General features: G+C 37.9%; 1 protein-coding gene across 4 annotated transcripts in view; it reads right to left on the bottom strand.

The window, feature by feature from the left end:
- Positions 1-18,866, bottom strand: part of NELL2 (neural EGFL like 2) — a 464,213-nt gene that overhangs the window by 274,249 nt on the left and 171,098 nt on the right. For all 4 annotated transcript variants that reach the window (XM_024991811.2, XM_059886477.1, XM_005206382.5 and 1 more), the window contains 6 exons: positions 14,625-14,798; positions 14,438-14,534; positions 11,411-11,483; positions 11,158-11,240; positions 9,552-9,680; positions 7,739-7,841 (listed from right to left, as the gene is read on the bottom strand). In XM_024991811.2, the coding sequence (XP_024847579.1) occupies positions 7,739-7,841; positions 9,552-9,680; positions 11,158-11,240; positions 11,411-11,483; positions 14,438-14,534; positions 14,625-14,798 (659 nt within the window). The remainder of the gene's footprint in view (positions 1-7,738; positions 7,842-9,551; positions 9,681-11,157; positions 11,241-11,410; positions 11,484-14,437; positions 14,535-14,624; positions 14,799-18,866) is intronic.

The raw sequence follows: 18,866 nt of genomic DNA, 5'->3' as shown, positions 1-18,866 counted from the left end.
GGCCACCTCATGCGAAGAGTTGACTCATTGGAAAAGACTCTGATGCTGGGAGGGATTGGGGGCAGGAGGAGAAGGGGATGACAGAGGACGAGATGGCTGGATGGCATCACTGACTCAATGGACGTGAGTCTGAGTGAACTCCAGGAGTTGGTGATGGACAGGGAGGCCTGGCATGCTGCGATTCATGGGGTCGCAAAGAGTCAGACACAACTGAGTGACTGAACTGAACTGAACTGAATGCTTAAAATTAAAAAGACCAAGAATGTCAAGTGTGGATGAGATTGTGGAGCAAATGGAATGTTTATACATTGTTAATGGAAGGGCAAACTGGAAAGGTCACTTAGGGAAACTGTTTGGCAAAACAATTTTGCTGAAGGGTTAAACAGTTTTGTTGCAGAATGAAACAGCTTTACTATGTGCCCAAACAACTCTAAGGTAAATATCCAACAGGCACGCACGACACCAAAAACATGTACATCACATTTACATTTATAGAGTCAAAAACTGGAAACCACCTGACTCACTCTTCAATAACAGATTGGCCTGTGATATATTAACACAAATGGGACATACACAACAAGAAACATGAAAAATCAACATCTACATGCAAAAAAATATGGAAGAATCTTGCAAATGTGAGTTTAAATGAATGCCAAACACCAAAAAATACATAATGCATTGGTTCCAAGTGTCAACCCTGATCAAGATCCACCCAAAATACTGAGGGAGGAATGGTCTTGAAGATAGTAGTAATGTGTGTTAGCACAGAACTTGGGGGAAAAAATATAACCTTACGTTACAAAATAATTGATCTCAGAACAGTCATTTAACCTCCCTAGCTTCATTGTTCGTGTTTTACACTGTCCCTATTTACCTCAACAAAAGCAAAGTGCAGCTCTGAAGATCTCTAGGTCCTGTGCAGTTTTAAGATCTATAACCAAATGAGATAGTTTCACTAGATTGAATAAAAATATAAATTAAAAAAAATAAATGATTCTTTTCATAAAAACAGGAATAATAGCTAACATTGTTCTAAGCACTTTACAATTCATTCAGTCCTTACATCAACCTTGAGATATAACATGAGGAAACTGAGACTGGGAGAGGTAAAGTAACTTGGCCAAAGCTGCACAGCTAATAAGCTAATAAGCAGTGGAGCCAGAACTCAAACCCAGAAAATCTAACTCTATAACCCACATGCTTAACCACTCAAAAGGAATGGTAAGTCCATTTTACCTAAGCTGACAGTGTTTTAAGTTTAAAACTGTACAATGTCTAATCAACACAGAACACTGTATGGATCACAATAAACTGTGGAAAATTCTTCAAGAGATAGAAACACCAGACCATCTGATCTGCCTCCTGAGAAATCTGTATGCAGGTCAAGAAGCAACAATTAGGGACATAGAAAAAAAGACCGGTTCCAAATTGGGAAAGGAGCACGTCAAGGCTGTATATTGGCACCCTGCTTATTTAACTCATATGCAGAGTACATCATGAGAAATGCCAGGTTGGATGAAGCACAAGTTGGAATCAAGATTGCCAGGAGAAATATCAATAACCTCAGATATGCAGATGACACCACGCTTATGGCAGAAAGTGAAGAAGAGCCTCTTGATGAAACTGAAAGAGGAGAGTGAAAAAGTTGGCTTCTAACATTCAAAAAACTAAGAACATGGCATCCAGTCCCATCACTTCATGGAAAATAGATGAGGTAACCATGGAAACAGTAATGGATTTTATTTTCTTGGGCTCCAAAATCACTGCAGATGGTGACTGCAACCATGAAATTAAAAGACGATTGCTCCTTGAAAAAAAAGCTATGACCTACGTAGACAGCATATTAAAAAGCAGAGATATTACTTTATCAACAAAGGTCAGTCTAGTCAAAGTGATGGTTTTTCCAGTACTCATGTATGGATGTGATAGTTGGACTATAGAGAAAGCTGAGCACCAAAGAATTGATGCTTTTGAACTGTGGTGTTGGTGAAGACTCTTGAGAGTCCCTTGGACTGCAAGGAGATCCAACCAGTCCATCCTAAAGGAAATTGGTCCTGAATATTCATGAAGGACTGATGCTGAAGCGGAAGCTAAAATACTTGGGCCACCTGATGTAAAGAACTGGCTCATTGGAAAAGACCCTGATGCTGGGAAAGATTGAAGCTGGGAGGAGAGGGGGACAACAGAGGATGAGATGGTTGGATGGCATCACCGACTCGATGGACATGAGTTTTAGTAAGCTCCGGGGGTTGGTGATGGACAGGGAGGCCTGGTGTGCTGCAGTCCATGTGGTCATAAACAGTTGGACATGATTGAGTGACTGAACTGAACTGATTATGTATTCAAACTCTGATTTTAATCAACCGAAATAATTATTATAATTTATTCATATAAATATGTCCTCTGAGAAAACATCAATTAAAATAACTATGGCTACAAGCGAGCACCAAACAATTTTGATGGTCACATTCACATTTCCTGTATTTGTTGCCTTTCTAGAAATGGAGAGGAAATCTGCCTTCCCTGTTGTAGTTTATTAAAACATAGCCTTTTCTGTAAAAGACATTACAATGTTAGTTCTCATTTGCTTCTGGTTCTCTGTATTCATGAATCACCTTGCTGTGAAGCAGTACTCTGTTCAAACTTGAATCTACAGTTCACTGAAATAAAATAAAATGAATGCACAGAATAGTTTAAATTTTTTTCAAAGTTCAATGATTTTAGTAGCTTTCTATTTCATAGAATTATAATGGATTATTTTCTGATAATTTTTAAATGGGTTGAGATGTTATGTACTTTAATTAGTTTGACTTCATCCTATTTCAGATTTAATGTCACCCAAAATGCTTATCAATATAAACAGCTACATTTACTGAACAAATGTACAGTTACATTTTCTGGGGCTGCCTTGAATTTGTGTCCATCTTACTATTGACTAGTTGAGAGCCTGTGACTGGAATAAACAGTATAGTGGTGGTGGCTGAAATGGGAGAAGATAAATGGACAAAGGCAAACTCTGTTTACATTGTAACTTCACCTAGACTTAGCCAGGACTCTAATGGCCTTTGTATGGTAAGCTACCAATTGATGAAGGTAGATCACTGAGATTAATTAGAGCAGATGCTTTTAACGAGGGAGGTAGGCTGGCAAAGCGCAGCACTTTCAGATAGAATTTCTCTGGAACATCTAACTAGAAGTGTGTTCTTGGACAAGTCATGTAATCCCTCTAATTAGGAAGATGGAGACAATGCCTACTTTATACAGTTGTTATAAAGATCAAATGGGGAGCAAAGTACATGCCTTCCAACGTGAGGAAGAGCTAGGGCTTTGTTATAGTTGTGATTATTAACACATTAACGGCTTGGCATTGGTGCAGCCCCGCCTTTGGGTTTCATCCTAACTCCACCATGGTAGCTCAATTATAAGGGCACAAAAGTTAAGCCCCTCCTTCCAACACTTTGCTTACGTAGATTCAAATAAGGATCCGTGACAGGTTTGGTTCTCTCTGACTTCTCTCCCAAAATAACAACCTTCCTACCGTTCAACAGTATTTATATTTGGATAAAAGGCTAGAGCTGAAGTTACAGAGGAAACATACAGAGCAGGCTACAAAACAGGGCTGCCCAGTGTTGCACAAACAACGTTGGTGAAGCAAGGCTGAAAGCATTAAATAAAGAACACCAAAAATGACTGGCCACATGTACTGGTGTTGTTCGTTTCAGTCTTGCCAGACAACATTCAGTGTTAGGTTACATGTTTTTACCTTCCAAAGGCTTTAGAAACAATAAATGATTAACCTCTTTAAACTGTTCTCACTACAGAATATATTTTGTTAATTTTATGTCATTAAAGAGGCTATTATTGACTATGCCAAAGCCTTTGACTGTGTGGATCACAATAAACTGTGAAAAATTCTGAAAGAGATGGGAACACCAGACCACCTGACCTGCCTCTTGAGAAACCTGTGTGCAGGTCAGGAAGCAACAGTTAGAACTGGACATGGAACAACAGACTGGTTCCAAACAGGAAAAGGAGTACGTCAAGGTTGTATATTGTCACCCTGCTTATTTAACTTATATGCAGAGTACATCATGAGAAATGCTGGGCTTGAAGAAGCACAAGCTAGAATCAAGATTGCCAGGAGAAATATCAATAACCTCAGATATGCAGATGACACCACTCTTATGGCAGAAAGTGAAGAGGAACTCAAAAGCCTCTTGATGAAAGTAAAAGAGGAGAGTGAAAAAGTTGGCTTAAAGCTCAACATTCAGAAAACTAAGATCATGGCATCTGGTCCCATCACTTCATGGGAAATAGATGGGGAAACAGTGTCAGACTTAATGTTGGGGGGCTCCAAAATCACTGCAGATGGTGACTGCAGCCATGAAATGAAAAGACGCTTACTTCTTGGAAAGAAAGTTATGACCAACCTAGATAGCATATTCAAAAGCAGAGACATTACTTTGAAAACAAAGGTCCGTCTAGTCAAGGCTATGGTTTTTCCAGTGGTCAGGTATGGATGTGACAGTTGGACTGTGAAGAAAGGTGAGCGCCGAAGAATTGATGCTTTTGAACTGTGGTGTTGGAGAAGACTCTTGAGAGTCCCTTGGACTGTGAGGATATCCAACCAGTCCATCCTAAAGGAGATCAGCCCTGGGTGTTCATTGGAAGGAGTGATGCTGAAGCTGAAACTCCAGTACTTTGGCGAAGAGTTGACTCATTGGAAAAGACTCTGATGCTGGGAGGGGTTGGGGACAGGAGGAGAAGGGGATGACAGAGGATAAGATGGCTGGATGGCATCACCAACTTGATGGACATGAGTTTTGGTGAACTCCGGGAGTTGGTGATGAACAGGGAGGCCTGGTGTGCTGCGATTCATGGTGTCACAAAGAGTCGGACACGACTAAGCAACTGAACTGAACTGAACTAAAAGAGGCTATTGAGCAAAGAGTTTTGAAGACTGAATGAGGGCACTGTGGAAGAGGAAGGCTATGGTTGTGTTTTAAAAAGTAAAACATAGAATTCGTATTCCACTGAAATTAAGTTCTCATAAATTATAACACTGATTCTACTGGGAAAATTAGTATAGGAAAATGATACTGTTCCCCTCGTACATAACAGTAAAACACACACATACAGAACATTGTAGATCCGTCTAACCATTGGCTTCTCCTACTTTTAGCACATGAAGACCTGAACTATGTAAACAAGTCAGCTAATTATTATTAAATTTATTTTGAATATTATTTATCCTTTATAAAATATTTTTTGCAAAACTTTTCAAGAGAACATTTCCTGAAATGTTTTAGTGACTGTTTTTAAATTTATGCATGTGCATATTGCTTAATCCCATTCATATGAAATGCCCTGAATAAGCACAGAAAGTAGATGAGTGGTTGCCAGGGAGTGGCAGAAGAGTGAAGTACAGAATCATTCTTAATGGTTAGAGGGTATCTTCCTGGCACAATGAAAATGTTCTGGAATTAGGTAGTGGTGATGGTTGAACAACCTTATAGACATACTAAAATATACTGGATTGTACACTTTTTTAAAGGATAAATTATATCATGTATAAATTTACTCAATAGGAAGTTATGTATTTCTATTTTTTAAATGAAAAAATTTGTGCATGCGGAGACACAATCCCAAATTATCTCTAATATTTACCATATGACCTAAATACTTATTTCTCTTATGAAAAAACTCTACGGGTATTTACTAAAAATAGCATGCCAGCTCAATATTGGGACACAAATTCTCTATATTCCATGGCACTCATATCACTGAATGTGACCAAAAAGACAGTCACTTAATCCTCATTATTTTTCAGCAGTATGAAATGAAAGACTCAAATTCCAGTGATGCTGTGGTCCTTTCACTGGTCACTCAGGTGCAGCTTTCACTTTTATGTAGGAAATACAACTGATTTCCAATCATTAACACCAAAGTCTGCCAGAAGCACTTTGCATTAATGAATTTTAAAATATTTTACCATTTAATTAAGTCTAACTACATTATTGTGAAGAAGATTTCAAGCATAGTCTGATTTAATAGGCAGCTTACTGTTGGTAACAGAGACAAATGGTAAAACCACAACTAAAATTTACAACTTCTGACTAATTCATCTATCATGATGGTTCATTATTTCAATCAGCCTGTTTCTAATAAAATCAATATCACTTAATGCAAAGCTATCATACTCATAGGTAAAAATATAGAAGTATCAGTGGAAAAGATGAAAGAAAGAAAAGCAAAAACTGACTCCCGCTACTGTCACGTAACCAATATAAAGTCCTATAGAGGACCTTTCTTCTTTCTACCTCCACGCATCTACAAAGAAAACCACAGAATGTTGGTACAAGCTTTTCATTATTAATACAACTTCAAGGAAGAACTCAGATTACCCCTCACCAGGGAAATTAGCTAGTGACATATATATAACCCTTCCTGGTTCATACACTAGGTTAATACACTGGGTGACTAGGTTAATACACTCTCGTGAAATGGATTGGTTCAAAGTAAAGTCTAACAAAATTAAATATAAATAAGCTCCTGGGGGAATTAAATCAGTAAACTACAAAGTGACTTCCTGAATTTTCTGTAATAACTTGTCACTCTCACCAGAAGGAGCACCCTATGTAGGGAAAAGTAAGGTATCGCAACATCAGCAGAGCAAGGTAAGCATAAAGAACCCTAAAAAAGGAGCTCCTTACTCTTCCTCTCTTTCTATCTTGGGTGTACACACATGTGCAAGATTAGATGGCACTTACGTAGCCTTATCTGAGCTTCCCTGATGGCTCAGATACTAAAGAATCCACCTGCAATGTAGGAGACCCAGGTTCGATTCCTAGGTTGGGAAGATCCCAGGGAGAAGGGAATGGCAACCCACTCCAGTATTATTGGCTGGAGAATTTCACAGACAGAGGAGTCTGGCAGGCTACAGTCCATAGGGTCACAGAGAGTCAGACACAACCGACTGACTAACACTAACTCTACATACCCTTATATATTCTACAAATTTTATGACAACCCAGGTTTCACATGATACTATTTCTTGGCTTTTTTAAAAAGGCTAAGTTTTAAATGTTACTTTTAAAAAGGACTTGAGGCAACTGTTAAAGTATAAGTAATATAGATGCAATGTTTTCTCTTACTAAGTAAATTGTATAGAACCCATTTAATGATAGCTATGGATTCAAAGAGCATTTTCAGACATCAGAAGCGAACTGTATACAACAGACGCTGAAAGTCAGACAGCTTCTTTATTCAGTGGCATGAGCACCTTTTTATGGATCAAGGCCATGGCCGTCCCCACTGGACTATTCTATACTACTGTGCACTTCTGTGATTTGGACATACAGCGAGTTTTGTAAAGGTCATTTGTATCACGGATTTTCTTGGTTATCTTGGCTGAGTGTGGACTATTCTTAACCTAGTTGGGAGGTATTTGTATCAAGCACTGTTAATTAGAGAAATATCTTCTACAAAGTTGACTACATATTTTTGCTACTAATGTCACTAAACAGAATAGATTCCTCAAAGAAAAATTTTCTTGCTAGAATACAATATTTTTAAGTGGAAAAGAACTGCCCAACCAAAATAAAGAAGGGATTCTTCCTATTTTCATCATTTCTCAAAGCTATTTAGCTTACCCAGATTAAACCAATGATGGGTGGATATTTATTAATACAAACTTTAGTTTTGCCAAGAAAATATTCACCATAAAAGTTATGCTCACATTTGCATTCCTTACAGCACTTGCCATCCACGTATGCGGGAGCCGACTTGAGGGGGCAGTCAGGATTTGGGCAAATCAGAGTTTCACACTGGATGGTTCCATTCTGAGAAGAAAACAGTATTTTAAAGAATTTCCAAGTTGTAGTTTGGTAGTTTTCAAGTATTTTTAAGTTGTTTCTTAAATTTCAAATTCTTCACGTAAAATGTCATAAATATCACTATTCTCTTTGGTAAAACCATAATTTAACAGTAAAATTACAGTAAAATCCATATACAGAGACCCACAGTAACACAAGTTGGGTCATAACACAGGTGGTGGTTGACCCCATCTTCTGCTCAGCAACTAAGCTAGAGGTCTCACCTCCTATTGTGAAGTGAGTGAGGACAGGGGTGGAAGGAAGGGTACCACTGGCAGGGAAACAGCAGGCTGAGAGCCAGCCTGGGGTACTTATGTCTCCCCAGATGACTCACAAAATTAGCATCAACAAACAAAATTTCTGGAATAGCAGCTGCCATGCTGGAGACCCAGTTTCAGGATGCAAAAATCCCCCCAGGGATATTTGAGCTCAAACAGACCACCACCATGAATGGACGCTGACAATTATCATAAGAGGTACCAACCTAAAGGGTACCTCAGTGAATTTGATTCCTGAAGGTCACCCAGAACTCCCAGGTAGTTTAGTTGCTTTTCTAGTCTTTTCAAAAAACTATGACTTCACCACATTACTACTCAATTTGATTTGGGTCACCCATTTAACAAGTTGAAAAGGTTTTATTGTATTTGTGAAATGTAATTTTGGTAGGAATATGTTTCTAAATAGAAATCGGACAAAGCCTGCACACACACGCACATGGACCGTTATTTCACCATTAACTTTGACCGTCTTAACATCATGATGTTCCACGTTCGAGTAAACTAGATGAACTTGGGAAAAAATGTTGACTTCTGACTTCTTTATAGCCAACCAGTTTTCACAAATAATTCAGGTGGAGTTTAAAGTTCAAAACCAAACTCATTTTGAACTTTTCTTTGAAAATAAACTTATATGTTTGAAATAATAATACACCAACCATTCTACCTTCTACCTTGGGACTTCCCTGGTGGCTCAGACGGTAAAGCGTCTGCCTACAATGCGGGAGACCCAGGTTTGATCCCTGGGTCAGGAAGATCCTCTGGAGAAGGATGGCAATGCACTCCAGTACTCTTGCCTGGAAAGTCCCATGGATGGACGAGCCTGGTAGGCTATAGTCCATGGGGTCGCAAAGAGTCGGACATGACTGAGTGACTAAACTTTCTAACCATTCTACCTAATTAGTGAACAATTAGAGAAATCATATTTATTTAAACTCTACAGTTTATGCTCCACTGTATTGGTAAATTTTTAAAGCTAAATAACTTTATTATTTATTTATACAGCCAAATCTGGTCACAGTATTTCCTGTTGCATTTCATTTAGCTTTATCAAAATGTGTTAATAAAAACATGAGGGGGAAATCCCTGGTAAAGTTAAGCATAACAGGATAGAATCCTCTGGGAATCCTTTTACTGACCCAATTTAAATCATTACCTTCACATGTGGACAATAAACTTAAAACTTTATAGCATTCTTAAAACACAATAATCTTTATAAGCTAGGAAGTGTCTTTAATAATGCAATACACGGTTCTTCAGATTTGACTGGGTTTGCTGGCACTTCAGTGTTGTGTTTTGAAGAAATGGGTCTTGAAATTTTCATGATGACATTGGTTTAATACATTTTTAAAGAGTAGGGGCATCTGAGTTCTATTAGTCTGAACTCCGGCAGAAGCCATACCAGGCATGTGCAGTTCTTGCAGCCGTCTGTCCATGACTCGAATTCTCGGTAGGTGGTTCCCTTCATGGTGCAAGTCCTCTCACAGTAGCACTGGTCCAGTCTATTCATTCGCTGCTCGGCTCGAGACAGCTGCAGTACAAAGGAAGAGGTTTGTATTGTTCAGCATTCCAGCGACACAGAAAGGCAAAACACTCCAACAGGCATCTGACTGCTTTTTAGGTGAATAGCAGTAATGATGGCTATGCTCATCATCTATTACAGATATACTTAAGGCTTTAATTTGTTTTTTCATATTTGTTTCCATTATGGTTTATGACAAGATATTGAATATAGTTCCCTGCGCCATACAGTAGGACCTTATTGTTTATCCATTCTGTATATTATATAATAGTTTGCATCTGCTAATCCCAAATTCCCAATCCATGCCTCCCTCACCCACCTCTGCCTTGGCAACCACAAGTCTGTTCTCAATTTCTGTGAGTCTTTTTCTGTTTCATACATAAGTTCATTTCTGTCATATTTTAGGTTCCACATATAAGTGAAATCATATGGTATTTGTCTTTCTCTTTCTGATTTACTCTGCTTAGTATGATAATCTCTAGGTTCACCCATGCTGTTGCAAATGACTTAAGCCTTTAATTTAAAAGAAAGGATTTTTCTCCTCTTCTGGTAGTAAATTTGCCTCCTGCCTTTGTGAGTGTAGCAGGGGGGTAGGGGTGGGGGTTCCCTTGTGGCTCAACTGGTAAAGAATCCTCCTGCAATGCGGGAGACCTGGGTTCAATCCCTGGGTTGGGAAGATCCCCTGGAGAAGGGAAAGGGAGCCCACTGCAGTATTCTGCCCTGGACTGTAGAGTCCATGGGGTCGCAAAGAGTTGAATACAACTGAGTGACTTTCACTTCACTTTGTGTGTGGGGGGAAGCAGAGAAAAGTATGCTGTATGATTTATGATAAAACAGAAAAGAAGTCTAAGTCAAAATCGCATCATACACAATACAGAGAAACATTTTCCATTTTTAAAAATGTTTAATTTCATGGCTATGTTTGCTCAAGTGCAAACATAAATTTTAGACATTACATTTGTCAGAAACAAATCATCCATATGCAACATAACTTTTAGGTCATCGGTATCTGCTATGCAACATGACAACAGCCTGGTGAAACTACAGGTAAATTTGACACATGGTTAAGACAGCCAATGATCCTACAATGGTAACACAATGGTAGAAAGCTTTTGTGTGACCATTTCCCCGACATAATTCTAGGGTCCATATTCTTTACAATATCCTCTTGTCTCCTTCCTTGCAAAAAAAAACCTAAATAATAATAAAAACTAAATTAAACAATAAATCCTATTGTAGTAAGCAGTGTAAAAACCAAGTAATCTGCCTCATTCTTGATTTACTGAGTCATTTGTTATACAGATGGCTTGGGTTTGAATATTTATAAGCCCCTTCCTTGAGCAAGGATTTTGATTCAGTTCAAGTACACAGTAGGGGATAAGAAAAATCTCAAAGGTGAACAACTGTGGTTATAAAAGAAACTGTAGGAAACCTCAAGGATTTCTGAGCTACACTCCCCCACACTCTATTTCTAAGGAGCTTTTACCTTGGCTGATGTTTTGGCTAAAATGTCCTGCAGTTCCATGATTTTCTGCACGAGTCCGTGAAAGTCATTGCATGTTGGACAGGCTAGAATCACAAACACCGCATCAGTCAAGTTATATTTATAAGGAGTTCAATCTGGTTAAGTCTATGCTGACAACTAATACATGAGAACTCCAATTGCAAACTGACATTTTGGACAAAATTAAGCAAGAAGCACACTTTTCATTACATAGTGAGAGAACTAATGGACTTACTGCGATTAAGATCTGGGCACTGAGCAATAAATCCTTGGGGCATGACAAGTAATTGCACATCTTGCATTATACCCTGCGTGTGAAAAATTTTTAAAAAGATGTATTACTTTCATCTACCCAAATTATGTTCAATAGTCAAGTTCATGAAGGGAAACATTATAGGATAGACTCACCCAAGTCCCTGAAAAAAATATTTTGAATACATGGCTTTGACTTCAAACCAAAGGGAAAGAAAAACATCAGGCAAAATAGATGATTGCCCATGTACTTTCTTATTGATAATATTTTTAAACCCTTAAGATTAAATGTCAAGATATAATTAAGAGGCAATAGTCATTTATTTGGGGAAGCTATTTTTAGTTAGCCTGAAGAAATACTTGAAAATGACCTTTAAAAATCAACCTGAAAATCACTTCAGGTTTCAGCAACAGTAAAACTGAAAGCAATTTTTTTTTTTTTTTAATTTTATTTTATTTTTAAACTTTACATAATTGTATTAGTTTTGACAAATATAAGTTAACTACAATCATCAAGAAGAAAAGAGAACAACTAAGTCATAAGAACAATGCTTATTTGAGTATTTCTCATTTCTCAGTTAGATCTTTTAAAGTGAATTCTTCAATTTAAAAAGGATAAGACATTTATTAAACAGCTACAGCAAGACTGAGTAATGAGTCTTTGGGAATACAGAAAGGTTAGCATGAAATTTTTTAAAATGCCAACTTGAAATGACATATTTTACACAGAAGTTCACATCACATGTTTATATGTGAAATTTACATTCATCCTTCCTCATGAAGATATAATTAGCTTCCAGTTCACAAGACTCTCAAAGCAATAGCCAAAAGGTAGAGACCTCATCAGATACTCTATATGTCCCTTTCATTCATCACTCCATTTTCTTCCTTCATCATCTTTATATATTTTAATTAATATTTCACTTTCTCCCTTTGAAAAATGCAAACAGAATGTTTAATGACAGAGGTGACCAAGACCAGAGTACCAATATGTTATTAAGACAATTTTGATGTACCTACAAAGATTTACCAGTCAAATCCTGGCCTATATATCTTCTACATATTTAATCAGATTAATAGCGTGGTACAAAAAGAATGTCAGTATTTAAGTATACTGCATGGCAATTGCTGTATCTGTTGTTTGTTTGGGGTTTGGATTAGAGAAGCAACCTGTATATAACAATCTCCTATCATCTGAAAGCATCAAAATGAAAGCAAGGCTTCCATGTACAGTTCTATGGTTGGTGCAATGCCCAACTCTAGAGAAGTACACATAACTGATGTGTGAGAAGGTTTCTGAGGCCACATCGGGCTCCAGGGGAAAGACTGCCATGATTAAACAGAAGAGAAACTTGATACCTGGAGCACAAATTTGCTCTCCTTTATATGTGGAAAAAGTGGAGAAGGAAATGGCAACCGACTCCAGTATTCTTGCCTGGAGAATCCCTTGGACAGAGGAGGCTGGTGGGCCACACACAGTCCAGAGGGTTGCAAAGAGTCGGACATGACTGAGTGACCTAGCACACCACGTGGGCAGAGTACTGATTTTTCAAGATTTGCAAACACAGGATCAAATCCCCATGACTGACTTTGGACAAGTTACTTAACCTCTCTGAACAGGTTTATGCATGTGTAAAAGAGATTTTTTTTAAAAGGCCCTGCAACAAGACTAAGGTTCAATGAAATAACATAGTCAAAGCACCTGGTTACCAGATAACAGTCTAATTAAGTTTTAAAAACACATTTAAAAAAATTATTTATTTACTTTGCTGCTTCAGGTCTTGGTTGCTGCATATGGGCTTCTCTCTAGTTGGGGTGCTCGGGCTTAGTTGCCCTACAGAGCATGGGATCTCAGTTCCATGACCAGGGATGGAACCCTACGCCCCCTGCACTGGAAGATGGGTTCTTAACACTGGACTACCATAGAAGTCAGGAAAGGTCAAAAGGAGACACCACAGGTCCCACCTCCTCACTGGAATCCACCTTGGTTGAGTAACGCATGTGCCACCAAGAAAGACCCTGAGTCAGAATGATTGGCCAGAGACAACCAAAAAACTAATCCCTTCACCATAAAACCCAAACTGTGAGCCATGTGGCACAGCACTTCTCCTGGATTCCCTTACGCTCATGCTCTCTGCCAGGGCACCTCTTCTCAGTAAAGTCTCTTGCGTTGTCAGCAAAAAAAAAAAATATATTCTTTAATAAAGTAAATAAAACACCTTTCAAGGTTTACAAATCTTTCTTAGAACACAACTTTCAAGCTACTTGTACCTTCTCTAACTAGAAATCCATAAGTTAAACACATCACTTATCACCTTCTAAAAATTAATTTTTGTATGATAGGTAGTGTCAGAATCACTGGAGGAAAATGAGCTATGAGCTGGTAGTCAAGCAATTTTCTGGACCTTATTTCCTCATCCTTAAAATACAGAGTTAAATGGGATATCCATTAGATCCTGTGATGCAGTTATACAGAGTATATCTCTAAATAGACAATAAGAAAAAGATATCAATTATAACTGCTTTCTAGCCTTGATAGATTTGTGCATATATTATTATATGTATTCCTTTCTCATTTTCAGAAGTACAAGGAGATTATGAGTAATGAATATTGAAAAGTTTTAAACCTCTATTATTAACACCCTTATGAAAGCATCATCAAAGGTTATATTTCAAAAGTGGAGAGTTTATTTGTATATTAACATTTTAGATTTTTATTATTTTGAATGCCTAATTTCAAGAGTATGTTAACTGCCCTGATTGAGCCTTGAGAGACTAATCACCTCTGTCATATCTAAAGCTCAAATTCATTAAGAAAAAAAATAATAAAAGAGAATAGAGTTGACCAGCTAAATAAAACATCAGTGTTAAAAAAATAAAACAGAAATAGACACCAGTAGGAAAAACACTACATAAATCTATTTATTTTGCTTACACCATAAAAAGCAAAACTCATTAGAAGCTCATTAGAAAGCATTTGTATTTACATTTTATATTAGTCAAAATATACCTTAAAATATCCATGTGCATTATTTCTCTGTCCCAGCCAAAATGAAGTGCCCAGGGGCAAGTCCGTGGAAGGCTTTTCCACAACTCTTTCATATATTCTACAATAAAAAAAACATCAGATAAGTGATATGTATTAACCGTTACTTCTTAGACTCTTCCGTTTCCTGAACTGAGAACACTTCACTTACTTATTACAGTCGATATGTAAAATCAAGTGGGAGGCACTGATGGCTAAGGAGAGCTTGTGCCACTTATCATCAGCCAAAATGTAAGGAAACACTTCTGTGTGAGGGTGGTGGCTGCCGGAGCGGTAGTGAAGTCTGACTTCATTCCGATGGCCACTGCTTTCCAGTTCCAGGTACCTGCAGAGAAGAATTACATGGGGCCCACTGAAAACAAAGTTCAAAAAAGATGGACATGACTACTGTCTCCAGAAAGATGGGATAGACATACTTTTCCTATTCCTCCCAGTAAGTACAACTAAACAGTATATCATAAAACACGCAATAAGAAGAATCTGAGAGATGGAAAAAAAAAAATTAGGGAACTCAGGGCCCAAGTAACAAAAGAGTGGTCAGTGTACTGGGTATTCTTTTTGCCTCATATATCTCAGTCTTGGAACTGAAGAAATCAGTAACTTGAAAATAGCAATGGATGTGGACAAAACAATTCCTCCCAAAAGCCTACTTGTGTTAGCTAAAATACCAAAAAAAGGAGAAGCCCGTAAAGAGAAACATTTTTAGAGAACAACCACTCTATTCCAGCCAAGCATCACAGGAAAAGCTATGACTCTATCCCTAAACATGTCAGCAAAGGCTAAGTGATAGATTTCCAGTCTTTTGAGGTAGGAATCATGTGAGCAACACCTCTGCCAGAGTGGTGTCAGCAAAAGCCAAGGAGAGAGAACCAAGAATTTAAACCCTATCAGCCAAGGTTAATGAGATGAACCATGGCATCAGTGGAGACCATGTTCCATCCCTAGTAACAAAGTATACTGCCCTCTCAGAGGAGGCCTAGTGGGAGTCAGAATTTTCATCATCACCCAGCAGTAATGACAGCATCCTTACCACTGTGTCTGGTAGAGACCCTGGGGAGAGGTGGAGATTCCACTTTCCCATCCAGAAATAATAAAAGTACTGCCTCAACTGTCAACTGAAGGCAAGTAGGGAACCTGGATTTCTAATTCCACCTGGAAGTAACAAGATGACACCCACTCAGCCTCTGCCAGAGCAGTGTCAGAGAAAACCTGATAAAATATGGAGCTTAAATGAGATCCAAGTCTCAGAACATTATACAAAAATAACCAGGTTTCAATCCAAGTTTGGAAATATGATACAGAAATATCCAGGCTTCAATCAAAAATCAATGTCATACCAAGATTCAGAAAGATCTCAAATATAATGAGAAAAGACAATCAATAGATATCAACACCACAAGATGATAGAGATGTTAAAATAATTGACAAATATTTTAAATAAGCATTGATAAAAAAAAGAGCAACTACAAACATTTCAATACACTTGCAACAAATGAAAAAAGAAGAAGAAGAAGCCTCAGCAAAGAAATAGAAGCACCAAATAAAGAAGAACCAAGAAAATTTTAAAACTGAAAAAATACAATAACTGAAATAAAAAGCTCAAGAGATGGGCTAAACAGCAAAAATGGAGGGGATCAAAAAAGAATCAGGTAATTAGAAGATAGAACAAAAATTATCCAATCTGAACAGTAGAGAGAAAATAGACTAAAAAGAAAAGATCAGTCTCAGAGACCTGGGAGACTAAAACAAAAGCTCTAACATTTTTATAATTGGAGTTCATGGAAGAGGAGAAAGAAGGTGAAATTGAAAAGTACTTAAAGAAATGATGGCTGAAAACTCTCCACATTTGGTAAGAGATATAAACTCACCGATTCAAGAACCTGTGCAAACCCCAAACAGATAAACTCAAAGAAATACTGATCGTAACTAAACTTCTGAAAACTAAACATAAAGAAAAAAACATCGAAAGTAGTGAGAAAAAAAATTGACAATTATGTATAGAAAAAAAAATTAGAATGGTCATGAATTCCCTAAAATAAACAATGAAAGCCAGAAGGAAGTGGCAAAGTATTATTCATGTGAAGAAAGAAAAAACTATTAGCCTAGAATTATATACCCAACAAAATTATCTTTCAGAAATAAAAAGAAATCAAGGCATTCTCAAATTAAGAACAGGATAACTGAATCAACTTTTAAACATATGCATGTTATGTTTAAAGTGCCTAATGGACATTCAAGAGGACATGCAGGGAGGACAGCTAGATCCACAAGTCTGAGATGAAGACAGGTTCATATGGAGACAGGAATTGGGAGTCATAGACATATAAACTATATTGAAAGCCATGAAGGCACTGGGATTACCTAGGGAATTATAACAGGTGAATGAGGAGAAGGGGACGACAGAGGATGAGAAGGCTGGATGGCATCAGTCGGTGGATGTCGGTGGATGGACATGAGTATGAGTAAACTCCGGGAGTTGGTGATGGACAGGGAGGCCTGGCATGCTGCGGTTCATGGGGTCACAAAGAGTCGGACACGACTGAGCGACTGAACTGTACTGAACTGAATGACACATTAACATTTTGAGGAAGAACTAGCAAAGGAAACCAAAGGCTGGTGAGAGTAGAGAAGAAAAAAAGTGAGAGCCTGTCACTAAAAACCCGATAAAATACCAACTATCCATTGGTTGCAAAGAGTCGGACATGACTGGATGACTGAGCAACCACAACATACACTCATAGGGGAATCCATCCATATTCTGGAACATTATACCACCCTCTGAAAGAACAAAATTCTGACATGAACAAGGCCATAGTTAATTATTAATTATATTAATAAAAGCTCTATAGGATCTCATTTAGCTTGACAAAACTGTGTGTATATGGAGGGAAAAAAAAATCAAGGAAGATATATGCCAAAATGTTAACAGTAGTTACCTCAGGGGAGTACAATTGGGGGGAAAGGATGTGAAGAATCTCTCAAATATTTTTATAACCCTGAAGTTTCTCCTTCTTCTGTAATGTAATACTTGCTTACACACATATATAGTAAAATTCTATGTTAAGATAAAAAATTAAGTATTCAAGTATATAAAATATGTGTAGAAATTATTAAAGATAAATAAAACACCAACTTGTTTGGTTTTTGATACAGAAGAAACCAGAGAGTCCTTTCTATCTTGTTATTTGGAAACAAGTATTCATTATTTAATCAACTCGACTGGTGAATTCTATAATGATAGATAGGTGTTTGCAGTTTAAAAGAAAATAACATCAGCAAACACATGGCCCTGTTGTTATATACCTTCTGTTCTTTTACACATAGAGGCAAGAACTCTACCACTGCTGTTGGTCTGGTCTCCTCCTCTAGAAACTACTGGCACCTGTATTGAATTCCTAAACTTGAGACACTAAAATTATCCTTAATAGCAGAGGCTGACACTATGCTCCACAAACAAGAACAACCCTTAAGAAATTAAATATTTTACCAAAACTTACATTTTTATCTGCATCATACACTCAAGGTTTTAATGAAATAGATATGTAATACACACAAAAAAATATAGTGAAGATAAAAATATATGAAAAATGATATGAAACAGATGTGTGTCTGGCATGTGGTGAGTATTTAATAAATATTATTGATTTGCAAAACTGCACCTATCCTCCATTCGGCGGCATCTAAGTGGGAAGCCCTACTCCCAACTCCCACCACCTCAGCAGATCAGTGTGGTTAAACACGCAAATCCTAAAGCCTGACCTCCAATTCACATCCTGGTAGCCCTCCTGGCAACAGTAAGCTATTCCATCTCTCTGTGCCTCATCTAGTTACTCAGCTAGAAAACAAGGATACTAACTGCACTTGTCTCAAAGGATTTCCATGAGGACTGGGATGAGTCAGTTTAAGAAATCACTCAGAACACTACTCAGCACACACAAAACACATTGGTTATGTTTTTCATTTCAAAAAGTAATTAGCCTCCAATTAAATCAATTTAAAAAAAAGTAAAGGTCAAATCCTCCCTCTTCCTCCTTGTGGTACAGCCAGGGACAGTCCTATGACACATCCTAGCAATCTGACACTCTTCCTTGGGAGTGGGAGTCTGGATGAAGCACAGCGAGGAAGAGAGGGAGGAGAGACTCCTGCACTGCAGTGGGACACAGCATCCCAGTCGCTACATTAAGGTCACTGCACCTTGCTTCCTGTTTGCTGGCCTGCCAGGGCACCTTTGCTTATTGCCTGCTCCAAATTCTGGCACCTCAGCTTCCCATCAGTTCTGTAAACTGCCCTCCCTACCCGCCACCTCCAAACTCACCTTACAAGCAAGAACTTCTACTAGTACATTATAACTGTGGCATGGGGAAAATACATAATTGGAATAAAATGTATTAAC

This window comes from Bos taurus, chromosome 5 (genome assembly GCF_002263795.3).
Source record: "Bos taurus isolate L1 Dominette 01449 registration number 42190680 breed Hereford chromosome 5, ARS-UCD2.0, whole genome shotgun sequence".
Taxonomy (NCBI): Eukaryota; Metazoa; Chordata; class Mammalia; order Artiodactyla; family Bovidae; genus Bos; species Bos taurus.
This window is presented reverse-complemented; position numbering and strand designations above follow the sequence as displayed.